This window comes from Osmerus eperlanus, chromosome 21, assembly GCF_963692335.1.
Source record: "Osmerus eperlanus chromosome 21, fOsmEpe2.1, whole genome shotgun sequence".
In the NCBI taxonomy this organism is placed as follows: domain Eukaryota; kingdom Metazoa; phylum Chordata; class Actinopteri; order Osmeriformes; family Osmeridae; genus Osmerus; species Osmerus eperlanus.
The window spans coordinates 3,849,775-3,876,257 of NC_085038.1; the positions used below are offsets into that span (position 1 = coordinate 3,849,775).

The 26,483-nt window shown below is 51.3% G+C and overlaps 2 protein-coding genes across 7 annotated transcripts; both read left to right on the forward strand.

The window, feature by feature from the left end:
• Positions 1 to 209: 209 nt before the first annotated feature.
• Positions 210 to 15,100, forward strand: als2b (alsin Rho guanine nucleotide exchange factor ALS2 b). Of its 5 annotated transcripts, none has more exons than XM_062446318.1 (34): positions 210 to 322; positions 924 to 1,017; positions 1,214 to 1,359; positions 1,500 to 2,605; positions 2,831 to 3,233; positions 4,116 to 4,287; positions 4,604 to 4,700; positions 4,850 to 4,927; positions 5,354 to 5,539; positions 5,642 to 5,813; positions 5,999 to 6,185; positions 6,426 to 6,491; positions 6,695 to 6,857; positions 6,934 to 7,065; positions 7,264 to 7,392; positions 7,557 to 7,580; positions 9,925 to 9,995; positions 10,097 to 10,163; positions 10,289 to 10,491; positions 10,697 to 10,762; positions 10,876 to 10,974; positions 11,166 to 11,442; positions 11,580 to 11,657; positions 11,806 to 11,939; positions 12,192 to 12,356; positions 12,472 to 12,592; positions 12,811 to 12,968; positions 13,083 to 13,193; positions 13,312 to 13,488; positions 13,571 to 13,628; positions 13,814 to 13,875; positions 13,976 to 14,125; positions 14,309 to 14,405; positions 14,629 to 15,100. In XM_062446318.1, exons 2-34 carry the CDS (start codon positions 995 to 997, stop codon positions 14,665 to 14,667), a joined length of 5,217 nt encoding a protein of 1,738 aa, XP_062302302.1. In that variant the 5' UTR covers positions 210 to 322; positions 924 to 994; the 3' UTR covers positions 14,668 to 15,100. The 5 variants fall into 5 exon arrangements, with proteins under 5 accessions (XP_062302302.1, XP_062302301.1, XP_062302304.1 ...); XM_062446317.1 differs by having other exon boundaries at positions 930 to 1,017; XM_062446320.1 differs by having other exon boundaries at positions 930 to 1,017; positions 2,831 to 3,191.
• Positions 15,101 to 16,783: 1,683 nt separating this feature from the next.
• On the forward strand, positions 16,784 to 26,408 carry LOC134007133 (MAGUK p55 subfamily member 4-like). Of its 2 annotated transcripts, none has more exons than XM_062446322.1 (22): positions 16,784 to 17,089; positions 17,560 to 17,653; positions 17,811 to 17,932; positions 18,130 to 18,207; positions 18,342 to 18,425; positions 18,634 to 18,765; positions 20,955 to 21,036; positions 21,333 to 21,418; positions 21,581 to 21,652; positions 21,986 to 22,182; positions 22,291 to 22,349; positions 22,554 to 22,571; positions 22,669 to 22,710; positions 22,861 to 22,881; positions 23,078 to 23,092; positions 23,331 to 23,372; positions 23,558 to 23,716; positions 23,949 to 24,029; positions 24,176 to 24,269; positions 24,481 to 24,589; positions 24,895 to 25,029; positions 25,401 to 26,408. In XM_062446322.1, exons 2-22 carry the CDS (start codon positions 17,596 to 17,598, stop codon positions 25,590 to 25,592), a joined length of 1,878 nt encoding a protein of 625 aa, XP_062302306.1. In that variant the 5' UTR covers positions 16,784 to 17,089; positions 17,560 to 17,595; the 3' UTR covers positions 25,593 to 26,408. The 2 variants fall into 2 exon arrangements, with proteins under 2 accessions (XP_062302306.1, XP_062302307.1); XM_062446323.1 differs by having other exon boundaries at positions 22,672 to 22,710.
• The last annotated feature ends 75 nt before the right edge of the window (positions 26,409 to 26,483 follow it).

A 26,483-nucleotide genomic window follows, 5' to 3' on the forward strand; every position in this document is an offset into this window, starting at 1 on the left:
GGAATCGAACCAGCGACCTTCTGGTTACTAGCCCGATTCTCTAACCGCTCAGCCACCTGACTCCCTGCTATTGCTATACATTATCATTATGTGTTTAAATGTATTTATTTTATCATTGTCACCATCCTTTTCAGTCATGAGTGCCTTAGCCATACGAACACTTCACCGCGAAATAGATTTGAACCTTCTCGGATTCCGTTCAACTTCAGTGTTCACAACAACCAAAAGCGAATACTGTCGAGCTTGAGAAAACATACTGCATTTCACGTTTACGAAACGATCAATAATTTACCTACCACTGCCAATACACTGAGTTCTGGTGGTAAGTAGTGCGTGTGATAAGAGAATGCTTAACCGTGATTTACAATGGAAAATAAATAGACTATCAATAATAACCAATAAGAGTCGAGTAGGCTCCATCATCGAGTACTAGTGTAGTGAGGGGATGACACTTCAATAGTGCGAATTGAAGGTAAGCTAGCTCGCTAGCTAGACTAGCATTTAAATCTATAATACAGCGACTCAATGACTCATTACGACAACACCTTATCTAGTGAGCAGCGGTCTATTGAACTATGTATTTGGCTGGCTAGAGGTAAAAATGTTTTGCTCGATATCTAGTTAGGTAGCTACAGTACAGTAGCAGGCTATCTTGATATTTGCTTTTCACAAGTCGATCAGGTTGCTTTTTTAACATCCAGCCACCCATCTCCCCACATGACACGAGGGTAAACAACCACGCTATCTGCTTTGTCGACAATCTGTTGGTCAACAAGATATTATTTCGGGTCTTGTGACAATAACAACTGGGTTTGAATGTCATTGTATGTACTTATTTTGACTACGCACTAGCTTACTGACAACTAGCTAGAAATGTAAAAAAATTCTAAATTGTTGTGTATCCTTCTCATCGGACAAAACAGCACTACCATCTGAAGCTAAGGAGACACACCGACTGAAAACAGAGTACCAGAGATACAATGAAGCACACCCAATGATGGAGTCTCAGAGGAAGAAGTATGTTGCCCGGAGGTTGGCTTTGAGCAGGGAATATGACCAGTTTATGACATCCACAAAAAATAGTTTGTGTCCAGGGACTGCCACTTTTTGTGTCAGTGGGTTGAGAACAAAGTTCCCTTTATCTTAGTTTCTTTTTCATTTCAGAGTATGTGTCTGGACTTAGCTTGTTGTGTGTGTGTTATTTATTTTTAAGCTCTGGAGAGGACAGTCCTGGGGAAAGAGGATTGCTCCACTTGTGGAAGGGCTACTCCTGCAGTCTCACCCCAGACAGGGTTCTCCTTCCCCGGCCAGTCCTGCAGGTAGCCCTGGGAACCAGCCATGGAGTTATGCTCGTGGAAGGTAAAGCAGTATCGAAATATATCTCAATATATGTATCTCAATATACATATCTCAAGTCTGTCTCGATCGAGTCTGTATCCTTAAAAAAATGTATCCCACGAATCTTCCTGACTAAATTCTGTCCTTGTGACTCATCACAGGGGGGCAGGTGTACAGTTTTGGGGCATTGCCGTGGAAACAGACGCAGGTGTCGGAGCCTCTGGAGCCCGTTCTTGAGAGCACGCTCAGCGGCCAGCGCGTCGTCTCCGTGGCGGCGGGCGGGCGCCACAGCGGGGCGGTGACGGAGGACGGAGGAGTGCACATGTGGGGGGAGAACTCCGCGGGCCAGTGTGGGGTGCCAGGGGTCAGCGTAGTCCCCAACCCCACCCCCGTGGGCGTGCTGGACCCAGACACCTGCCCCCCTCACAGCGTCCGCGTCCTGGAGCTGGCGTGTGGGGAGCAGCACTCCCTGGCTCTCTCCGCCCAGCACGAGGTGTGGGCCTGGGGCAGCGGCTCCCAGCTGGGCCTGCTCACCACCGCGTTCCCCGTGTGGAAGCCCCAGAGGGTGGAGCATCTGGCGGGGAGGCACGTGCTGCAGGTGGCCTGTGGAGCGACGCACAGCCTGGCCCTCGTGCGCTGCCTGGGCCCCCTGGATCTTCGCAGGCCCTTCCCGGACAAGTGCGGACAGTGCAACCAGCAGCTCTACACCATGACTGACAAGGAGGACCATGTGATCATCTCAGACAGCCACTACTGCCCCCTGGGAGTGGAGCTGGGGGAGGGGGAGGCCAGGCCGAGCCTTGGGGGAGGCTCCAAGGCACCGTGTCTCCTTAGTTCTCCGTCAGAACCCCTCCTCTCCTCCCTCAGCCCGGCCTCGGCCTCGGCACCCCCGGCCTCTCCTGCTGGGCCCCCAGAACCTTCCTCCAAAGACCCAGGACTCACCCACCCAGAGCTTGTCCTCCCTCCACCGCACCCTGCAAAACCACAACCCCCACCGCCCTGCTCCACAGCCTCAGGTTACTCCCACCCCCAAGTCCCCCAGGGGAGGGAAACAGGCAACCCCCAGAGAGACCCCCAGCCCTCCCCTGCCCCCTCGTCGGCCTATGTGGACGGCGGTCAGGCCGCTGGGGGTGGAGGTGGGGGGGCGGGGGCCAAGAGCTCCCCTTACCCAGACGAGAAGGAGGTGAAGGACTACCTGAAGAGGCTCTCAGAGCAGACTCTGGCCGAGCAGACCGCCAAGACCCTCGCTGGAGCGCCCGCTCTGCAGGTGTGTGACCGCTCAGCGCTAGTCTGACCCCTGGTGACTGTCACATCACTTAGTAACTGGTGACACCAAACCTCCTCTCTGTTATTGAGAATTGAGGCCGACCAATGCTGGTTATATTGCCAGAGCTCAGGGCTCGACATCCGTAACTATTATTTGTCATATCGTTTTAGCCCGTAGCTTAACTCCAGTGCTTCTCAGCTCTAACTGTCTACCATGTTGCTTCAGCCCGTCCCGGACCCCAGCCCTCCGGAGCCAGACCCAGGCAGCCACCCGCCCAGCACAGCCGGCTCCACCCTCAACAGCCTGGTGGTGTCCTGCGCCTCGGCCGTGGGCGAGCGCGTGGCCTCCACCTACGAGGCCCTCTCCCTGAAGAAGATGATGAACTACTACTACCCCTCGGTGGGTGGCGGCGGGGGGCCCGGGGGGGCCCCTGGGGGGGCCGGGGGCCCTGGGGAGGGGGGTCTGGACAGGGTGCTCCTGGAAGAGACCATGCAGGGGAAGAAGAGCTCCAGTTTGGGGGACATCCGCGAGGAGGAAGCGGGGGGGCTGAGGAGACGTCTCTCTCTGCCCGGACTCCTCTCTCAGGGTAGATACGCTGTTCACCTCTTATCCTCCTATACTAGTCTGTGTAAGTAGGACACCCCCCTGTTTGTGTACATAAGTGTGTACGTGTGTGTTTATTTGTGTGTGCGTGTTGGTGTGCGTCTTTTGAGCTTTTCATCCCACGACCATTTGCTGCATGTTGGAGAGCTGTTCTTTGGACTAGCGCAGTGGGCCAGTTTGCTGGCTTGTGTTTACGCGTGTGTGTGCTTGTGTGTGTGTGTGTGTGTGCGCTTGTATGTGTGTGTGTGCGCGCTTGTATGTGTGTGTGCTGCACAGTGTCTGAAGCATGCCCCGTGTGTGTGCATGACGTGGGTTCGCCTCTCAATGCCTGCGCTTGTGCTGGGATTAAAGGAACTCAGCCACAAAAGAATGCCACCCTCATAGTTAAACAGTCTTAAGCAGGGACGAGGTCTGCTGCAAGGAGCCAGACAGGTCCTGAAGAACAGACGAGAGAGGGAGGGAGAGAGAAAGTAAGGGAGGCTCTGGTGTTGTGGCTGTAGATTGAGACACCAGCGTGTGTGCTGTCTGCAGTAGCCAGGTGAGTGTGTGTGCGCGCGCGCGTGTGTGTGTGTGTGGCTGGCTGGCGGCCTAGCTGAGGGATAAGGTAAGTTCCCTGCTGTTTCAGGACTTAGCAGCTTCTAGCTCCACCCTGACAGATGTCTCCCAGTGGGGACAGGTGTGTGTGTATGTGTGTGTCAATGTACGTATGTGTGTATCTTTTTATATGTGTGTGTGTATACGTATTCATACATATGTGTGTGCATACATGTTTGTGTGTATAACGTGTGTGTATATGTATTTATATACGGGTGTGTGTGTGTGTGTATAATGTGTGTATATGTATTTATATACGTGTGTGTGTGTGTAATGTGTGTATATGTATTTATATACGTGCATGTGTGTCCAGTGTCTCCCAGGCTGCTGCGTAAATCCAGCCGGCCCAGACTGCAGGCCACGCCCCTCACGCCTGTGGGCGGAGTCCCGGAGGCTCGGGAGCTCCTCCCCTCTCTGCACACGGAGGTGTGGAGCTGGGGGCGGGGCGACCAGGGCCAGCTGGGCCATGGCGACACTCTACCCCGGTCAGTAGCAGCCAATCACAACAAGTGGGAGGAGCTTGCCAGGGGGGTGGGGGTGGGGGGGTAATGGTGGTTATTAAGGATAGAGGATGAAGATGTAAAATGTGTATATATAGTGAAATATAAAGTCAAATATAATGTGTTTATTTTCATTGATCCGATGCTTTACATACAGTATATGGGTGGATTTGAACCTTTTACCTCTTATTCTGCAGTCAAATGTTCTAACCAGCCCTACCTATTGAGTATTAAAGATTGTTGGGACAGGAGACTGTGTTCACTGGTGGAGGCTGACGGGGTGTGTTTGTTTTGTGTTCAGGCTGCAGCCTGTGTGCATCAAGAGCCTGAGCAGTAAGGAGGTGGTCCGGGTGGTTTCAGGGGCCCACCACTCAGTGGCTCTCACTGCCCAGTCCCAGGTCAGTCTGCTCCGCCCAGGATCTCACCCTCTCAGCTGGGACCAGGCTGGGAAGGGGATTTAACCTGGTGCCTGTCTGTGGGTGTGTGACTGTGGACTGCGTGTGCTTCTGTGTGTGTGTTTGTCTGCCTGTGTGTGTGTTTCTTGCAGGTGTTTACCTGGGGCAGCAACAGTTCAGGACAGCTGGGACACATGGAGTCTCCCAGCACCATCCCCCGGCTGGCTAAGGTAACCTCTCACTCCCTCCCTCACACACATTTGATTTGTCAACACAGCCAGGTCTGTGTTTGTAGCTGACTCTGTCTGCCTGCTGTGTGTGGTAGCTGACTCTGTGTTCATAGCTGACTCAGTGTATCTGTGACTGTGTGCCTGCTGTGTGGTAGCTGACTCTGTGTGCCTGCTGTGTGGTAGCTGACTCGGTGTGTCTGTGACTGTGTGCCTGCTGTGTGGTAGCTGACTGTGTGCCTGCTGTGTTCATAGCTGACTCAGTGTATCTGTGACTGTGTGCCTGCTGTGTGGTAGCTGACTCTGTGTGTCTGTGACCCTGTGTGCCTGCTGTGTGGTAGCTGACTCTGTGTGTCTGTGACCCTGTGTGCCTGCTCTGTGGTAGCTGACTCTGTGTGTCTGTGACCCTGTGTGCCTGCTGTGTGGTAGCTGTCAGAGGGGATCCGTGTGTGGGACGTGGGGGCTGGGGAGCAGCACACCGTGCTCCTGGCTGATGGGGACTGCTGCCAGCCCATCCTGTACTACAGCGGCCTGCAGGTGAGGGAGGGCCCCGCCCCCCAGGACCTGCCGGGGGCGTACACACAGCAGCCCGTACTGCTGCCCTTCTGCATGAACGTGAGTACTGTGGACATGGGAGTACTGGAGTGTGGATGGGAGTACTGGAGTGTGGATGTAGCACTTACCATTGCTCGGGTTCACTGTGTGTGTGTGCTCCAGCTGGGCTACGTGAGCGGGGTGTGTGCGGGCGGCCAGACCTGCGTGGCGCTTGCTGACCATAACGTCATGGGCTTCATCGCCAGCTTCCACGAGCTGGCCGCCGCCGAGAGGAAGCTCTACTGCAAGCTGAGCAGCATCAAGGGCCAGATACTGCGCCCCCTGCTGGACCTGGGTAACACTGACCAGACTGACCATCATGAGACCAATAATGCTCATCATAATAATGTAGGGGTGAATGGCTCTGATGAGGTTATAGCGCTGTCATACTCTTTAGATGTCTCTAATTCTAAATGTGTGTGTGTTTGTGTGGGTGTGTATATCTGTGTGTGTGTGTGTGTGTGTTCTCCCCGGCCCCAGAGTCCCTGGGCTCGGCTCTGGGCCCGTGTGCAGGCCTGTTCCAGATGGTGGTGGCTCGCTTCAGCCACCTGTGTCACCTGAGCGGCCAGCACGCCGCCGCGCTGACCTCCACGCTGCGGCGGGGCCGCGAGGTCAGGGGCCTGGTCCTCCTGGACAACAGCAGCATCTTCCTGGACTCCTACAGAGAGCACGTCCCTCTTTACTCTCACTCTCTCTCTCTCACACACACACACGTATACACACTTACACATACACACTACACACATTCACACATACACTACACACTCACATATGTTTTTCATGGGGATGGGCTTAGCTCAGTGTTTCGAACATTTGACTGCAGTTAGAGAAGTCGCAGGTTCAAATCCGCCCTGGACTGCTAAATGACCCCTCCTCCTCTCCCTTCCCCCTCCCTGTCTGTGCTCAGGTACTGCTGCTCTGTGGGGAACCTGCAGGTCATGGGGGGTTTCCAAACCCTGGCCAAGCCCTGCCTGTGAGTCCTTACTGCACCCCCAAAACACCCCTCCAGCCAGCTACCTGCATGAGTACTGTCAGCTACATCAAAACAAGTGCAGCATAAGTGACAAATGTAGTCATCGTAATCTGTACAAAGTGTTAAATGTCAAAAAACGACGAGTCATAAGGAGAGGAGTTGTAGTGTGACCAGTGTCCCTCGTCCCTCCCTCTCTCCTGCAGGGATGTGTTTGGGAAGAGCCCCGAGGTGCTGCAGCGCCTGGCTGAGTCCAGCGATGAGGGCGCTTCCCCCTCCGACCTGCTGGCGGCGCTGTTCCACCTGCCTCTGCTGCACCTGCAGCAGTACGCCCGCCTGCTCCTCAAGCTGGCCGGCTGCTTTGAAGCGGTAGGGTGTGGAGCGCGCTCACTTGACATGCTGTTCATCCACTATCGACTCGCTCCTAATTGTGTGTGTGTGCCAGACTTCTGAGGACCACCAGCAGCTCCAGGAAGGCTGCTCCAGGTTCGAGGTGCTGGCTCTTCACCTGAAGAGGAAGAGGAAGGAGGCAGAGTACACCTGCCACTTCTGGAAGAGCTTCCCTGGCAAGATGACTGTGAGTGTGTGTGGGTGTGTATGACTGGGTGAGAATGTGTGTGTGTGTGTGAGTGAGTGAGTGTTAGTAAGTGTGTGAGAGTGGGCGAGGGACTGACTCTGTGGAGAGAGAGAAAGAAAGTGACAAAGAAGTAGAGCGAGTGAGTCTGACAGTAGATCTGCCTGCATGCGGTTGGTGCGTATCGCCTACATTTCCCAGGATTCCCTGCGGAAGCCGCACCGCAGGCTGATCTGTGAGAGCAGCAACAAGGCTCTGACGCTGCAGAACGCCGGAAGGTTCTCGGTCAACTGGTTCATCCTCTTCAATGACGCCCTCGTCCACGCTCAGGTGAGCAACACGCACCCACACACACACCACACACACACACACACACACACAGGAACAAGTGCCTGGGTCCCGTCCTGTCAGTGATATCTAACCCAGTTTGAAGTCTTATCTTGCGTGTTGGCTCTTTATAAGTTTCCAGTTTGTGTTTGTCTTTGTTCTGTCAGGGCGTGGTGCCTTATAAAAGCCTCGTAAGTATAATGCCAGTTCAGAGCCCCCAGGTGGCCAGGGCTGGCCTTAGGACACTGCAGGCCTGGACACACACACACACACACACACACATACTGTTATCATGAACCCTAGTTATCACCTTTTAACACAGACAGCACCGCATCAAAAATATGGTGAGAAATGGGTTCCACATTTCATGGGGATTCTTCTCTGGGTGCACAGGAGAGAAGCTCCTCTTGGAACAATCTCTATGGCCTATTACCCTCCTTCAACCCTGTCTCCATCAGAAACACACCCAGGCCTGTCTCCATCCGAAACACACCCAGGCCTGTCTCCATCAGAAACACACCCAGGCCTGTCTCCATCAGAAACACACACCCTAGGGCCCATGTCCGCCAGCCTGCAGCTGAAATGTCCCTTAGCCCAGCTCTGGCCCTCTGACCACAGGGCTAGGACACTAGGGAGAGCTGAACTGACCATAACCAAGACTCCGGGTTTACACCTCCACACTGTTCCTCAAGGTGTCACAGCTGGGATGTATCTGAGGTTGGAGTGGGGTTAGTGCACATGTGTCAAACTCAAGGCCCAGCTTAAATGGTGTATTGAAATAAGTCTAGGCTGCTTTACAGTGTGCATTGACCATAAACGGTACGGAAAAGTACGATATCCCCCCCTCTAGAAAGCAGTGTAGATACACATCAGTGTTTAACGCAAAGTTCCAAGTTTAACTGTGGGTGAAGGCGAGCATGGTTTGAATGACAGCACTCCGAGGCAGCCGGTCCTGTAAACGTACCCCATGCACATGTTCAGCCAAGGTCCTCAGGCATTCAACCCAAGTTGGTATCGCTCTCGAACTTGGTTAGAGTACTCAGCCAAGCTAGATGCATGTTTCTGCTTCCCCTGTCGACAATTTGGAGCCAGAAATGATAAAGACGTCACCTTCACTAGACAAGGTTTTACCAATTGGAAAACGGCAATGTTTATTTTACATAAAGTTCAAAAAGGTTGCACGCTGTGCGTGCTCGCATTAACTGTGGAAGTCCGTATCTAGCATCACATCAAACCCAGAATACGTCCTAGGTTTGGACTATAAGCCCCGAATGTTTACAACGTCAGGCTCCGTGCCTGATTAACACTCAGATCGATATTGTCGGTCTTGAAAATGGTATCAATATAAAAAATTATACCATCCCCCCAGAAATGTTCACTGCACCCCCAGTCAAAGCAGGCTGCATCTGGCCCTGGATGGAAGGCAGTTTCAAGAAAGATGGCAAAGCAAATACATGTTTGTGCTTCAAGGAGAAAAAACGATGTATTTTATCTTATGAGGCGATGTCGGTCGTTAAAGAGTACAATCTCCGTCGGTCTTTTGACACCAAACACGGAGATAAATATGCCAAATTTAGCCTTCAAGAAAAACAGAAGATTGTCCAGGAATTAAAAGGCGGACTGCAATCGCAGCAGAATATGTTCACAAAAGCTAGAGCTAAAACCCATGTTTTTAAATGTCGTTACATTGTAGTTACAACTGGCCCTTTTGAGGTCAACCATAATGCTGATGTGGCCCTCGGAGAAAATGAGTTTGACACCCCTGGGTTAGTGTGTTGGTGGTGAGAAGTCTTGGTTATGACTGTTTCCTGTCCTGACGCAGCAGATTCACTTCTCCCCACACGGTGATCCTTCCTGTTTCCTCGGGCACACCACACACACCACGGCTACACACACAACACACACACCACGGCTACACGCACACACCACACACACCACGGCTACACGCACACACAACACACACACCACACACACCACGGCTACACGCACACATAACACACACACCACACACACCACGGCTACACGCACACACAACACACACACCACACACACCACGGCTACACACACACACAGCACACAAACATACACACACAGTCCACGCCCCTCCCCCTAGCGTGCACCTATCGTCCCCTCCCCCCCGCGTGTCGTCCAGCCTTGCCTTGCCCCCCTCTCTCTCTGTGTGTGAGACTGTCCTGTCCGACCGGTCGAATCTCCGTCAAAACCGGCCCTCAGGCCTACAACCGGCCCTCAGGCCTACAACCGGCCCTCAGGCCTACAACCGGCCCCTTTTTTTTAGTTAACAAGCTTTTTAAAGTCTCAGTCCCACACAGCCTGCTAGCAGCTGGATGAGATGGACAGAAGATAAGTCACTGCTTCAACTAAAACCACTTCTCCCAGAGGTCAAGTGGCTTGGCCCCCTGCTAGTCGCAGAGTCATATTCCTAGTTATGTATGTAGAAGTGTCTGTCTGTCTCCTGTTGTGGACGGCTCTTCTCTGTAGCTTAACACCCCTGTCATGTCCCACCCTCTCCTCCAGTTCTCCACCCACCACGTCTTCCCATTGGCCACTCTGTGGGTTGAGCCTATCCCGGAAGAGAACACTGGCCAGTGAGTGTGTCAATCACCCTATCAACCAATCACTGCGTACACATTTGGGTGTGTGGGCTGTGTAGGTTCTCTGTGTGAGCGCAGTGTGTGTGTGTGTGTAGGTACGGGCTCAAGGTGATATCTCCTGAAGAGACGTTTGTGCTGCTGGCCTGTTCTTCAATGGAGAAGGTAGATCTCGCCTCTGGATCCACAGAGATCCGACTGAGAAGAACCAGACAAAAACATGAAACGCGACAAAAACACACCAATTCCTTGTGTGTGTGAGCTGATGCGTGTGTGTGTGTGGTTCGCAGACCAAGTGGCTCCGCTCCATCAAACAGGCAGTGGACCTGGCTCTGAGCGGGTCGGGGCAGGAGGCGGGGGCAGCGGCCTCGGGGGCGGGGCAAAGGGCGGAGCCTCCCATCTCCCGGACCGCCTCCTACACCTTCTACAAGGACAGCCGTCTGAAGGAGGCCACCTACGAGGGGCGCTGGCTGGCCGGCAAGCCCAACGGGAGGTGAGTTCCCTGGGGAAAGGGTCTGTCTGGTCTGGGTCTCCCTCGTCACATCCAGACAGGGACCGAACAGGGCGCTGCTGTGTGGTTTGAAAGACCGTCTTAGATGCTGCTGGTCGACATGGCCTGGAGAAGGATTTTGGTTCTGCAGGAGAGGTGTGTCTCTCGTGAGGATGTTATTTTGACGGATGATGATTGTTTGTGCTAGGGGTGTGGTGAAGTGGTCTGATGGGAGAATCTACACGGGGACCTTTAAGAATGGACTGGAGGATGGGTAAGAGTTACTGTAACACCAGCTTTTATAAATGTGCTCCATTCAAATGTGTTACAATCACATGACACGGTTTATGTGTGTGTGTGTGTGTGTGTGTGTGTGTGTGTGTGTAGGTATGGAGACTACGTGGTGCCCAACAAGGCTCTGAACAAGAGTGACCACTACCAGGGTCACTGGAAGGAGGGGAAGATGCACGGCCAGGGGTCATACAGGTCAGAGGTCACGCAGGTCAGGGGTCACGCAGGTCAGGGGTCACACAGGTCAGAGAGACAGCCTGGCTGTGTGGTGGTGCAGCTTAGTCCACTATGGTTCTAGCCTGCGTAGACCAGGTCTAGTCCATCGTGGTTCTAATCTAGCCTAGCCAGTGTAGACCACATCTAGCCCAGTGTATTTCTGGGTGCAGGTACGCCACAGGGGAGGTGTACGAGGGCTCGTTCCAGGACAACATGCGTCACGGCCACGGCATGCTGCGCAGCGGCACCCTCAACTCCTGCTGCCCCAGCGTCTTCATCGGCCACTGGCTGCAGGACAGGAAGTGTGGCTACGGCGTGCTGGATGACATCACCAGGGGGGAGAAGCACATGGGCATGTGGCAGGACGACCAGCGGCAGGGCACAGGCGTCATCGTCACCCAGTTTGGCCTCTACTACGAAGGAGCCTTCTGCAACAACAAGATGATGGTGACACGCACTCCTCTTCCTCTTCCTCCTGCTAGCCAGAGCCGGTATTTAACCTTAATCTGTGCTCTCTCTCTCTCTCTCTCTCTCTCTCTCTCTCTCTCTCTCTCTCTCTCTCTCTCTCTCTCTCTCTCTCTCAGGGTACTGGGGTGCTGCTGTCTGAAGATGATACTTCTTATGAAGGGGAATTTTCAGAGGACTGGACTCTCAATGGGAAGGTGATTGAAAACTGACCATACACACACAGGGACACACACACACCACACACAGGACACACACACACCACACACAGGACACACACACACCACACACAGGACACACACACACCACACACGCACTCATGCTCATGTCTGCTGCCCTCCACAGGGGTTGCTCACCATGCCTAATGGAGACCTGTTTGAAGGCTCCTTCTCTGGGGAGTGGGGCTCGGGGTTAAAGGTCACAGGCTCCTACTTCAAACCCAACCTCTACGACACAGACAAGGACAAGACTCACTCTGTGTAAGTAATAATAATAATAATAACCTTTATTTAACCAGGGGAGTCCCATTGAGATTAAGAATCTCTTTTTCAAGGGAGACCTGGCCAAGACAGGTGTGTGTTTGTGGGCATGTCTGCCTGTGTCTGTTTGTTTGTGTGTGTTCAAATGTCTTTCAAGTACACTCAGATTTGTTGTAATACTGAGACAAAGTAAATAAGCCATGCTTGTGTGTTTGCGTGTGCATATGCATGCCTGTGTGTGTGTGTCGTCAGTAAGCTGGGCCGCCTGGTGGTGTGTGCGGAGGACAAGTGGAGGGCTGTGTTTGAGGAGTGCTGGAGCCAGCTGGGCTGTGAGGCCCCGGGGCAGGGGGAGCACAGCCAGGCCTGGGACCGCATCGCTGTGGCCCTCACCTCCAGCAGGAGGCAGCACCGAGACAGGTACACACATGATACACATACATTACACACTAACAGACACACACATAAGACACGATATACACACTACTGGGACAACATTGCTGTAGCACTGACCGTGTGTGTGTGTGTGTTCCAGCCCGGAGCTGGGACTGAGCCGCACTCACAGTAAGACCTTGGAGAGTCTGGAGTTTATCCCACAGCAAACTGGCCCTGTTACCATGGAGACGTACGACAGTATCCGCCATTACCTCATCAAGGTGAGCCCACCTAAACCCCTCCCTAATCCCCGTCTCCAGCTGGGGGGGGGGGGGGGGGGTGAGAAGGGAAAGGAAAGAGAGAGGGGGAAAGGGAGAGAGATAAGAGGAGAGGGGGGGGGGAGAGGGGGAGAGAGAGACTACTAAGTAGCTGATACCGAGATCATTGGTCTGGTCATGGACCAACCACCTGTCTACTCCCCCCCCCCCCCCCCCCTCAGGCGTGTGATACCCCCCTGCACCCCCTGGGGCGTCTGCTGGAGGCGCTGGTGGCCGTCTACAGGATGACCTACGTGGGCGTGGGCGCCAACCGCAGGCTCCTCCCCCAGGCCGTCAGCGAGGTCATGTCCTACCTGGCACGCATCTTCCAGCTGGTCAGGTCAGCCTGCGGCCGGGGGGGGACGGGGGGACGGTTAACAGTTACCTGGAGAGCTAGTGTATCTAGATGAATCACATGTAACTGGAAGTATACCTGCCTCTGTGTGGATGTTAGGTTCCTGTTCCCTGATCTACCAGAAGAGGGCGGTCTCATCCCAGAACCCTCCAGCCTGGACACGAAGGAGACTTCTTCCACCAGCAGCCAGCTAGAGTCCCCCAAACCTGGGTAGGATTGCAGCACACACACACACACACCCCTCCACGCTGGGACAATAATATGCCCCCCAAAAAAGCATGATGGCGTCAGCAAATCCAATTTTGTGTGTGTGTGCGTGGTCCTGCAGGCGTGTGGTGAGCAGCTCGGCCCTGCTGCTGCCCGTGCTGCTGCCTCGTCTCTACCCCCCTCTGTTCACGCTGTACGCCCTGGAGAAGGAGCGCGAGGACGACGCCTACTGGGACTGTGTCATCAGGCTTAACAAGCAGCCTGACCTGGCCCTGCTGGCCTTCCTGGGAGTGCAGCAGTCAGTGTGACGCCCTCACACACACACATCTTCATCACACCCACACACACAGGTCTATGAGATCATGGTCTTTGTCTTTCAGGAAGTTCTGGCCCGTGTCCTTCTCCTCCTCAGACCCAGTGTTGGGAGACAAGCAGCAGGTAGAACAACACTCCACTACACAGATGACCCAACATGTTATTACAGTGGACTTCATGCATCTCTCTCCCTGTCTCTCTCCTGGTCTCTCTTCCTCTCTCTCTCGCTCTCTTTTTCTCTCCCTGTCTCTCTTCCTCTCCCTCCCTCCCTCTCTCTTCTTCCCTGTCTCTCTCTCTCTCTCCCCCAGGTTCTCTCCACTACTAAGGACTCCTGCTTTGCGTCTGCAGTAGAGACCTTGCAGCAGATCAGGTAGGCTGCTAACAGGATCCAAACACCGACTCAAACACTCAGGTGGAAGTGATGAGCCGTCTGACGTGTGTGTGTGTGCTCCCCTCTCCCCCCCCCCCAGCACCACCTTCACCCCATCAGACAAGCTGCAGGTCATCCAAATGACCTTCGAGGACATCACACAGGAAGTGCTGTCCCTGCTGAAGGAGGACTTCCTGTGGTCCATGGATGACCTGTTTCCCGTCTTCCTGTATGTGGTCCTGCGAGCGCGGTGAGTGGCATGCTCCTCCCCCACCTCCAGATTCCCACCAATCAGGATCATTCTAGCATCCCAGCGCCCTCCGACCCCAGGGTGTGACCTGTGGGGGGATTCTGGACCACTAAGCTGACCGCTGATTGCGGCGGTCACTGGAATCTGTCGCTGTTGTCTTGACGACAAAATGGTGTGTTTCAGAATCAGGAACCTGGGGTCGGAGGTCAGTCTGATTGAAGACCTGATGGATCCCTGTGTCCAGCACGGAGAGCATGGGATCATGTTTACTACACTCAAGGTACACACACATATACTGTATATATACACAGACACAACCCTCGGTTATCCAGTATACTATAAAATCTTGTCTGTTTGGACTGGCAATCTTTTATATCACAGCCTACATTAATGGATTGTATATGGAATGATGTTTGGAAATCTCTAGGTTAGGTTACTGTCAGTTGATCCTGATTTGCCCTCTTTTTCTCTCTCCATCCTCCCCCCTCCCTCCCCTCTCCCAGGCGTGCTACTATCAGATCCAGCATGAGAAGATCTCCTAAGCTCGTGTCCCGCTCCACCACCCCCCCCTCCCCCAGACAGACGGAGAGCTCCGCTCCACACCCCCGGCTTTCAGCATGAGGCGGCAGGGCCCGACGACCCGGGCGGCCCCGGGCCCGGGATTGGAGGGGTGACGTGTCAGGGCAGGCAAAGGAGGATCACCGTGAAGGGGACTGCTTACTGCCCATCTGCTGTGCTGGGGCCCAGTCACCCCCCCCCCCCCCCCACACACACACACACACTAACCTCCACTCACATACAGATACACACCACTCACATACACAACTGAGCTTACTGTATTGGCCATTGTTGAAGCGTGAGAATCAGTATTCAAGCTCGGATCAGTTTCCCCTCAGTATTATAACACACAGCTGAGTGTGTTTGTGAGTCTGTGTGTTTGTATGTGCCATGGAACTAAAGACGATCCACTGTGAAGAGTTTCATTCATTCCTGGTTCCTGAACGGACTCTGATGGCTGCTTGTCATCTGATGGGTCTTCCACCTGTGAGCTGAGCATCAGCCTGTGCTCTCTCCTGCACCACGTGTCCTCTCCCCTAGGGGGAGCTCTTCCATCACACCGTTCTGCTGACCTCATGTTCTTCCATGCATGGGGGGTCTGTGTTGGAATCTACTGAGGTGATCTGGTGGTTGTAATACTGTCCTCACTGTTTTGATGGATATTTCTTAACAGTCTGTACGTTGTATGTTATTTTTGAAACACTTATTATTTTAGTATGTTTTATTATTATTTTACGTTTACAACATGGCTTAAGAAATGGTCCACAATGTAGATGAAGAAGGAAGGTTCTAGTGTATCCAAGGCTTTAGAAGTGTTAAAGGAAACCTTCTTTCCTGTTGAAGTTCCTACCTGTTTCTTTATCAGTGTTTTGATCAATGTACAACTCAGCTGATGAGAGTATTTAATGAGTCAATTCTGTTTGGGACTACCACACTGATGTGGTCCAGTCCTAACCGACATGGTTCCATACTGCCTGAATAGAAGACTGATTCCCTAGAGGAAGTTGGGAGGAATATGACAGTTGGACGGTTCACGAGGCTGTCATTGAAGAAAGATCAGAAACACCCATCCGTTTCTGGTGTTTAATATTATTGCCTCAATGAACCAATAGAGAAAGTTCTAAATATTTACATTGTAATATTCCCTCAAGGTGTGTAATCAAATTAACTGTAGTGAGTCCAAAAATCAGTGCAGATGGAGTCGAGTCATTGTTTTGATATAAATGAATCAACAGTGTTGAGCTGATTCTGTGGGACATGGTTGGTGACGCACTGTTAATTAGGACTCACACCGTCCATGTGAAAGTGCTATTTTAAATGTATTTAAGTACCAGATTTTAAAAAGATGTTCAGTTGATCGGGTATTAATATTCCTGTTATATTTGTACTTGAAGTAGGCTATGGTGATCAGCAAACCAGAGGCTTTCCACCGGTGATTGACTGTGTGGTTATCTCTCTCCAGGTGCTGTGACACCAGTAACCTGTACAGCATCAATGAGGTGTTTCATTAAGGTCCTGTAGAGAGTGGCTGTTACTTCAATTCAAAGATTCTCATCTTCCTAAATTGTACATTTCTGTCAGATACGAACATAAGACAAAAAGGCAATAAAGTGATCTGATGAGCGATGGAACTGTGGGCGGGCTGGTCGTCCAGCTGCATTTAATTTAATTTTTTTGTCTGGATTTGTGTGTCAGAAGATCTCACTGAGTCCAAACTACAGTAACAATCCTCTTAACTGGGATACACCTAAAGGCCTTCACACAGAGAGGGAGAGAGAGAGAATTCATGTTAAAACTAAAATATATAGTTGAGGCCAAAGCCTTTTACAACACAGGAGATAATATAAGTTTAAAGTTCAAGTCCCAATATGGGGTACTGTACTATTTTTAAAGGGACTGTCATGTAGGATCCTGTGGCCACATGTCAACAATCCAGATTGTGCAGCGTAGTGAAACAACATCAGCAGAGAGATAACTATAACCATGAGCAAAATAAATGATTCTGGCTCAGGTCGCTCAGCGCTTCCAGCTGTTGCTTGTTGCAGCTCAGTGTTTAATTAAACGTCCAGGTTTTCTTGGACTTGGGAGCTATACCAGGCTGTGTCATCACTGTCCTACGTGTGTTAAAAGCAGAAAGAGTTAAGAAGCTTTGGAGCCCCTGGACAGACGGTGAATACGCTGCTTCCGGCAGAGGCGGGTATCCTGCCTGGGATTAAGTGGGATAGAGAAGGATTACATCGCCCCATTCCTTTATGGGTACTTCAGAGTGAAAACGCCGACACGCTCCCTGCGTACCTCCGGAAGGAAACCTGCTTCTTTAATTTGGACCATACTGTCAACAGAGCTTCCGAATGCGACACAATTAACGGTTTTATCTCTGGGGGGACTTGGAGAAGAGGTACGGAGGTAAGTAGTGTAACGGGTGTCGTCGTCGCTGGCCGGTAATGGACTCGGAGCGATCCTTTAACTGCAGGGGGCTGGATTGTGCTTTTCACCCTTAGAGGGACGTTTTTAAATCGTTCTCACGGTGGATTGTCCTTGTTCAGTAGGCCTATTATCTGAAGCTGTATCAGTATGGCGCACTCAACACCGTGTAAGTTGTATACAAAAAATACAGTGTCTATGTAAGAGGGAAGAGAGGATCACTGGACAGCTCCGAAGTGTGTCACTGACTTTTGACCTTCTTGACAGAGGAGCTGGGCTTGTAATCACTTAGCCTCTGGGAGAGACCGAGGACATTTGAAATTACATCCATGTCATCAACCATCCCAGTAAATTCTGTCCGTGCTGGTAGATGAAACGTATCAAATACACCTGATGCTTCATAAAAGAACAATTTGGGTTTCAAGAGGTAAAAGTATTTTTTTCCCTGGCAGTGAGTCGCGGAGGCGCGTGTAGGGGCAGACGGTAGCATGAAGCAGGCCGTGGAGGCGCAGGTGGTGACGGCTCACGCGGAATTAGGAGAACACGGTAATCGGAGGGAAAAAAAACCTCTTTACATAACGAACTTCTCTCCCATACCATTTTCATAATCCTCTTGATGTTCTCTAATGTCTGTGTATGTTCTTTTGTGTGTCGGTGGGAGGGCGTGTGTGTATGTGACTGTGTGTGTGTGTGTGTTGTCCAGGCCTTAAGCAGATCCTGACTGATGTGATCAAGGAGGTGAAGATATCCATCGACAAGGATATTAATGGAGCAGATCTGCTGTACACATTACTGAATGCTCCATGGCTCAAATCTCTACTTAAGGTCAGCTAGGAAACTGCAGTACTGGGGGGTGTTCCATACACACACACATGCTCATGGACCCACCCACAAACACACTCACACACTTCAATGCAAACCTATTCACACACTCACCATCCACCCACACACCCTTAAACCCGATCACACACACATTCACACACACACTCACACTGATCTCTAGTGTTCTTCCATCCTCCCAGGTGTATGAGTTCCTTCAGCAGCACCACAGGAGTCCTCCCTCCCCAGTCTTCCCCCACACCTCTGCTCTCTGTCACCAGGTAAGCCCCCCTCCTTCTCTCTAACCCGCCTCCTCAAGTCTGAATTGACTTGCCACAACGCCATAGTAGCCATACCTCAGCCACCAGGCACGGTGAGCACTAGAGTGCACAGATGCTATTCCTGTCTTCCCCAGGTGCTGGCAGACCTGAGGTCAGTGGCGGAGCCCTCCCCCGAGGCCCAGGAACTCCACACCCTCCTCCGAGGGTCGCACTTCCAGGTGAAGCCTGGAGACAGACACGCAGACAGATAACCAGACAAACGGATAACTAGACAGACAGATAACCAGACAAACAGATAACCAGACAGACAGACCACTTGATATACAGACAGACAGACAGATAGCCAGCGGTTATGCTGTGTCACGGTGTATTTCAGCGGTTGTGAGGTGTCTGGGTCTGTTTCAGTGGTTGTGTTGTGTGTCCCAGGCGCTTCTCTCGGCTCATGACACGGTGGCCCAGAAAGACTACGAGCCCGTGCTCCCGCCCCTCCCCGACAACCTGCCTGACGACGAGGAAGCCACGAGGATCGTCTGTCTCGTCAAGAACAAGCAGACGCTGGTGAGTCTGGGCTGTGGAAGCTTCACATCTTCACAGTAGTTCTGGAGGTCAATTAAGGTTACTAAGTTGTCATGTCAGACTACATGTTTTTTTTCTGCCAATGGAAACCTACCATTGCATTGCTGCAAGCATGACTCTTACAGTTGCAGATGTTGTGACAGAAGATTTAACAAGTACCAGATGTTACTTGTATAATCTGTTTTTCGTTTGGTTGGTTGATTTATGATTTTAATCTAGTGATTGAACAATTTGTTTGAATTGATGCTTTCAAAGCATGGATGAGAAGGAACGTGCGTGTGCGTGTGACAGAGAAAGAGAGGCAGACACGAGAGAGGGAGAGCGAAAGAAAGAGAGAGACGGAGCGTGAGAGAGATGATGTTATAAAGAAAGAGAGAGATATTTGTTTTTAGCATAAAGTCTCTGGGTACGGTCTATTCCTGTCAGTCAGCATCAGGAGCCTCTGAGACTGGATAGTGGATGTGCTGGATGTGCTGGATGAGTAGGTAACTCTATCTCTCCCATGAAAGAGGGGCCCTGGAGGGGGCATCCGCCGTCGCTGGGACACCCTGAGACAGCTGACCTGGGAGAAGCTGGGCTGCAAGGGGGCCCCCGCTAGGAGGGGTAGCTACCCATCAGCTGAGGCTCTCCAAGCCCCTCCCTCACGGCCCTCCCACCCCCCTCCTCGCTATAAACCAATGAGTAACGGTAGAATGTGCCAGAGTAATGCCCTCTGGGAAAAAGGTCTCAATCGAACCGCCCCTTCAGTTTGCAGCTCTGTTGTGATTGGTAAGACTAGATCTTTGTTCACATTTGTTTTGTATTGTTGTTTCTATATATTTCCAGTCGTTCTTGGGTTAGTAATATCTCATATTCTCCCTCCAAACTCCTCCTCCACCTCTCCTTCCCTCCTCCACCTCTCCCTCTGGAGATGATGTGATTGAGGAGCTAGACAGTGGACAGGAGGGAGAATCTGCCAGCACGCTACTTCCCCTCCCCCAGCAAACCCCACCCCTCCAGTCCTGGTCAAAGACATCCCCCTACCAGTCCGGCTACTGGTCTCCTATTGGGGACTACGTCCATCCTGGCACCCCTCCACGCCTCTGGACGCCCACCCCACAGGTTCGCACGGCTCCCCCCAGCCCCATGCACCGCCAACGGGTAGTGGAAGTCCTTCGCTGCCCCCCTGTGGAACTAGCCAAGCAGGAGAGCCTGGATGAGCTGAGGACCACGGTGAAGCAGGCCGCCAGCTCCATGGAGCGCAGCACCAACGACGTCCGACTCCTGGGGCAGAAGATGGCCGCCGCCACCGAGCGCATGTCGGAGAGCGTGCTGGAGAACGCCCATGCCCTGACCCTGCTGGCTGAGGTGGTGGACAGGCTGCAGGTTCTCATTGCGGCCAGCAGGGCGGCAGACTCTCCCATCACCGAGACGAGGTGTGACAGCCCACAGGTCGACGCACGGGCTGCGGAACACGCCCACTCTCCAGGTCACCCCGAGGGCCAGCGTGGACGCTCCCAAACCCGTCCGGCCGTCCTACAGCAGCACGGCTGCAAGGCGTCTTCCTCCTCCCCTTCTTCCTGCTCCAGCTCCCTGACCGGCTCCGTGGACGGACCCTCCACCTCCCAGACGGCTGGTCAGCCAGCCTCCCGCCAGGGCTCCCTCAAGGCCGAGCTGAACACCAGTTCACCGCCCACCTCGCCACAGAAACGGCCCCAACTCCCGAACGGCCTATCGGAAGCCTTGAACCCGGCGCAGACGTGCAGCCCGTCCAATCAGAGGAGGAAGAGGAAGAAGAAGAGGAAGAAGTGAGTCCAGCGTGCATGTCTCTGTCGGAGACTCTGTTGCTGTGCTTCACCGACCAGACTTCTCCAGACTCCCAGAAACGGGCGGCAAACAGGCATTTATATCTCTTGTCTTCTCCTCCTCACATCTCTCCTCATCCTCACCGCGCCATCTATATGTTTCCATGGAGGTTTGTGTGCTGAGGAGGAAAACCATTGGACTGTTCCATTCACCGCTGCATCCGGTTCATCTGTGTCTATCTGTTCCAGACCATCCCCCTATATGCCTGTTAGCTGGGACATGATTCCTTTGTTGTTCATAATGGTTCCATCTGTGGGTCCCTTTCGCCAGTCCTGCCATGGGTTGCAGGATGCTGTTGTAACTAGACCCTGTCTTCTCTCTGTCAGGGGGCCACGATCATGAGGGATGAAAGCACAGGAGAGATCTCCGTGGCTCGCGTCATCCACGGGGGACTGGCCGACCGCAGTGGTGAGGCGACGCCTCTCTCTCCTCCTCCCACTCTCCTCCATCTCTCTTGCTCTCCTTTTTGCGACTTCTCTCCTTTACACCTCTCTCTCTCGTTTATTCTCTCTCTTGATCGCTTTCCTTTGTCTTTCGTTCTGAGAAAGTGAGACACGAGAGATAGATAGGACTCCTCTCTCTCTCCTTCTGCCAGTCTCTCCATCCCCAGCTCAGAGGTTGGGTTTGATCTCTCCCCTCCCTGCAGTGTGTCGGAGGATTTGCGTTTGATGCATGTTTCTGTGTCGTCTGTTGGCTGGCTGCAGGTCTGCTACACGCAGGGGACAGGATCATAGAGGTGAACGGCTACCCTGTAGAGGGCCTGGACCCAGAGCATGTTATACAGATACTGGTAGGTCAAGCATCTCTTCCTACCCATAAATACACTGGATAAACCTAGTCTAGTGGTAGATTGTGTGTGTGTGTCTCCTCCCTTGTCATTTTTCATCAATGATGCTTTGCCTCCATTCAGAAGAGGGTGAATTGTGTGTGTGTGTGTGTTTTGGTTTTCCAGGCGCAGTCCCAAGGTACCATCATGTTCAAGGTTGTTCCCATCACAGAGAGAGCTGTTCACAACCAGACCATGGTGAGTGACTCATGCTGTTGTTCGCTATAAGTCCCTCTCATGTAAGCTTGTTTACCTTTTGACGCATAACAAACACACACACACACACAAACATGACTTCATTTGTAGAAAGTTGACAGTTGAAAGAAGATACCAATATATGTCTCACCTTCAGCAACCGGAGCCAGGCCTACCCTTAAATGAAATTCAAAATCAAAATGTTATATACATTTATTATTTTCTATAAACAAAGTCTTGCTTTTCAGTTATCACGGTTCACACCATCACCAAGCCAAACTCTCAGAGAGAGGGTAGGACTCTCGCCTTACTCCCGTGTGTGTGTTGTGCCTCCAGATGTACATGCGGGCCATGGCAGACTACAATCCCCAACAGGACCCAGCGATCCCCTGTGCCGACGCTGGCATGAGCTTCAGGAGAGGAGATCTGCTGGAGATTGTGGATCAGACAGACGCACTCTGGTGGCAGGCTAAGAAACTGCCCAGCACCTCGGCTTGCGCTGGTCTCGTCCCCTCCTCCAAGCTGCTGCGGAGGTCAGAGTTCATGCTGGGACGGTTCCCATGGTCGGTTTGTGTTTGTGCTGTTTAGTACTGATGGCCTGTGATAATATTAACCACCCCAATCTCTGGTCTTGTTTGCAGGAAACAGAAGGAGTTCTGGTGGTCTCAACCTTTCCAACCTAACAGCTGCATCAAAACATGTAAGTAGGCTAGGCCAACTATCTGATTTAGCTAACTTGACATCCCTGAATTAGTTTTTTTGAGGATTTATATCAAGAATAGGGGTTTTAAGACTCGTTTTATGGCTTGTATATCTGTTTATAACTGTTAAAAGTTGACTCGGTGTGTAGTGGTATCTTAACAGCTTCTGGTTGTGTCTTGTCTGTTCACCTGCTTACCTGAAGTGAGCACTGTGGAAGAGGGTAAGATGACTTCCTGTGTCATGTCTGGGCTTCCTGTCTGACTAAGGTCACCGTGTCTAACCTCTCTGTGATCTGTCCTCCATGCCTGCCCCTCCAGAAGAAGACCTCCTGGCTATTGATGTGAAGGGTGTTGAAGCAGGTGAGGGCTTCTCTTTCCTCCCCTCACCTTCTTGGTAGTGTGTCATTTCTATACTTTTGTTTCTATACTATCATTCATATACTTTAATTTAATTGAATTTCTATACGCTTCTTAACTGTTGTTTTTCTTCCGTCTATCTTCTTCAAACAGACGAGGAGGCGTTTGATTCTGGTAGGTGAGTCTTTGTTGAATTCTGTCGTTTCTCTGTGCTGTGTTCTAGTTTGAGAACGTGTTGCGCTGTGGCTGTTCTGCAGTTTCTTTCCATAACTTCTGTGTTTCTGTTGACTGCAACACTCTGATGGATCTATATGGAACTGTAGTATGTTTCTCTTTCTTCCCGTTCATGCACTCCAATGATGTTTTGTAGAGGAACTAAAAGAAGGTGAGCATGTCTTTAAACTAAGAAAGAATTCACAACTTCAAGTGTTGTTTCTAGGTTGTTAGGGTGAGAATTGGTGTAAGGGTTAGAGTTACATTACGGGTGAAGTTTAGGGTTTGGATTCGAGGCTTGGGATTTAGAGTGGGAGTAAATTGTCTGACCTCACTAGCATAGTAACACAACAAGTGTGTGTGGTTCCCATTTGTCATCTCACTGTCCTGTTTATTTCTCCTCCATTCAGACGAGGGGGATTTCAGCAGCAGCACTGATGGAGTCTATCTCGGTACTCTCCATCCCTCTCTCATCTATCTCTCATCCCTCTCTCATCCCTCTCTCATCCCTCCAACTTCTAGAACGACAACCATGTTTATCTCCGTCCATCTCCCATCTTTATTGCTTTCATAATTTATAAATTACACATAATATAATGAATAATATAATACATGTGAATGAATGTGGATCCTGCAGCTGGGTTCAGACGCAGCCTGCGTGTCTGTCGGCGGCGGTGGCACAGTGCCAACCAGTCGTGCCACGCGCGCTGTGCCACCGCCCTGGCCAACCCGTACGAGGAGGTGGTGAGGTACCAGCGTCAGCCGCAGGACCAGCACCGCGTCATCGCCCTCCTGGGTGAGGCCTCAGGGTCAGGGTCAGACAGTAGGGACACACCCTTACCAATGTCATCAGACTGTTGAATCGTCCCCACTGTAAATTAGCAGCATAGCAGGGGTAGTGATAGCATTCAGGGGAATACAAATTATGTTAGTCCCTCTGAAGGTAACCGTGTTGAATCTTTCACTTCAGCCATAAAGTACATGTTGTGTTTATGTGAAAGAAGAATATTGTGTTTGCTCTCTGTAAGGTCCCTCTGGCGTGGGAGTGAATGAACTTCGGAGAAGACTGATTGAAATCAACCCAGATTTCTTCCAGGGACCCGTACCCCGTATGTACCTGGCCTGAATAGCTACTGTAGGCTTTGTTTCCTGAACAAAATGAACCTGCTTGTTGTGTACATGTACTATTTATAAAGAGTATGTGATTAACGTTCATTTAAAATCTACTGATTCGTTTTCTTTTAAACCCCAACAGATACTACACGGGCACCCAAGAGCTATGAAAAGTCTGGCCGGGAGTATCACTTCATCAGCAGAGAGCTGTTTGAGAACATGATGTTCAACCACAGGTAGCTTTTTCACCTCTTGCTTACATAAAAATAAGTGTTGTTCCATCTAATAATACTTAGGTGACAGACAGTGGCATCTCTAACTCTTGCTTCTGATCCATGTTCTTCTGCTGTAGTTTCTGTGAGCTTTCTATGTACGTCGCTTCAGGTGACAGCGTCTTTTAAACTATTCAAATGTAAATGTAACACAAGGCATTGTGGGTGACGGCAGGTTTTTGGAACACGGGGAGTACAAGGGCCATCTCTACGGCACCAGTCTGGATGCTGTGAAGGACGTTCTGAGCAGAGGGAAAATGTGTGTCATTGACATCGAGCCTAAAGTGAGTTCTGCTAGGTTTCAACTGTATTTTATTTCAGTTGTGTATATCCCTTTTTACAAGTCAAGTCACAGGGCTTCACAGCTGCCCACAGATCAGCACCTTTAACCAACCTAAAACTTGCAAGGTTGGCAGTTTGATCCCTAACTCCCTTGCTCCTGATGGGAAGGCCAGCACCTTGCATGGCGGCTCTGCCACCAACTGTGTGTGTGTGTGAAGGGGTGAATGAGAGGCAAAAAGGCTTTGAGGACCATCAGGGTATCCATGCAGTCCATTAAGACTCACTGTGTGTTCACCTCCCCCTTCAGGCCATCCCGTACGTGAGGACCCATGAGCTGCGGGCCTACATCATCTTTGTGAAGCCTCCCTGTGCAGAACGTATGAGGGAGACCAGACAGAATGCCCAGATCACTCCCAACTACTACGTCGACAGACCTTTCAAAGTAAGCACCACAACCGCAGGATTTTCAGTTAGATTTGGAAGGTCCTGTGTCCTTACTGTTAAGAGAGACTGTAACAGGTCTGGGGAATGATACCAGTGGTTGTCAGAAGGTTAGTTGGTCTGGTCAGAAGTGTCTTTTTTTTGTTCACCCTGCCTGCTTGCTGAGATGTGGTTACTTTTTGATGTGGCTGGTAAATCCAGAACGTTCCTTGACTTCGGTCACCAAAACACTGTTGGAACACTTTTGATACGTGATCCTCTGCTGTACTTTCTGTCTGCACTGTGCGTACTTTGCTTTGGGATCAAGGGGTCTACAAAATGAATAAAATGTTCAATGTAAACGTGTGTGATGATCTTCTGTCCCTCTTTCAGGAAGAGGACATCCAGGAGATTGAGGATGCCACCAGGAAGATGGAGATGCACTTCTGCCAATTCTTCAACCACGTGATCGTGAACGACGATCTGCAGGATTCGTGCTTGCAGCTTCTGACAGCCGTGATGCGGGCGCAGGACGAACCCCAGTGGCTGCCGGTCAGCTGGATACGCCCCACCGACCAATCCTGAGAGACCTGAGGAGACCAGGGTCAAGGAGAGAAGAGGAGAGGGGATGTGAAAATAGAAACAGCAGGGGGCAGGGAAGATGGAGGAGAGGGGGAGGTGAAGAGGAGAGGGGGAGATGGAGAGGATGAGAGGAGAAGGTGGAAAGGAGGATGAGAGGGGAAGACAGAAGTGACCGGAAGAAAAGATGCTACCATGGGACGAATGGACAAGGAAATCACTTATTGAACAAGGCGGATTAGGGAGTATGTGCATGTTGTGTATTACCTCTGTTTCATTTTTGTTTTGATCTAGCGTATGACTTGGATTGTGAGTGGAAGAGAGTTGACACGGATAATGTCCTGAAGTGATTTAGTGATGATTCATGTATGTTGACAACTAAATCCCCAGTTAAGACAGGGTTGGACCCAGCCCACAACAGAATGTTTTCCTTGCTGATAGTCTGGGTCATCTTTTACTGTCATACAGTGACCCAGTTCACCCCCTCTCAATCACTGTGTTTACATGTAGAGCAAAATAGTGTTTTGGCTTTGATGTTTTTATTTTTCATATAGCCTATGGATTGTCATTCCATGCCAAACAAAACAACATGTTTAATGTGGTGAGTTGGGATTTGATAAAAGCCATACTATTTAAAGGAACAAAACAATATAATGACATGGTATTCAACATGTGACCAATAAAACTGCTTTTTAAATAACAACTATGGTCATAATTGTCGCAAAACTAATCGCAAATGCATAACCACGATCCACAAGTGTAGGCTACTACGTTCCTCAAAGGTGTACCACAATCCGCAAATGCTTTACCTTGTTCCACAATGTGTACGACGATCCACAAATTATGGAAGTTTGTCCTGCCATAATTCAAATGATAGAGGAAATTCTCAAATGATAA

What these genes read in the sequence shown, in the direction of transcription:
- als2b (XM_062446318.1), top strand. Translation starts at nt 995, where the DNA reads ATGATGGAGTCTCAGAGGAAGAA. An exon ending in ATGGAGTCTCAGAGGAAGAA is followed by an intron (nt 1,018 to 1,213) that starts GTATGTTGCCCG and finishes TTTATTTTTAAG; the next exon opens with CTCTGGAGAGGACAGTCCTG. An exon ending in CCGGAAGAGAACACTGGCCA is followed by an intron (nt 9,996 to 10,096) that starts GTGAGTGTGTCA and finishes GTGTGTGTGTAG; the next exon opens with GTACGGGCTCAAGGTGATAT.
- LOC134007133 (XM_062446322.1), top strand. Translation starts at nt 17,596, where the DNA reads ATGAAGCAGGCCGTGGAGGCGCAGGTGGTGACGGCTCACGCGGAATTA. An exon ending in TCAAGAACAAGCAGACGCTG is followed by an intron (nt 18,766 to 20,954) that starts GTGAGTCTGGGC and finishes TCTCTCTGTCAG; the next exon opens with GGGGCCACGATCATGAGGGA. An exon ending in CTTCCAGGGACCCGTACCCC is followed by an intron (nt 24,030 to 24,175) that starts GTATGTACCTGG and finishes AAACCCCAACAG; the next exon opens with ATACTACACGGGCACCCAAG.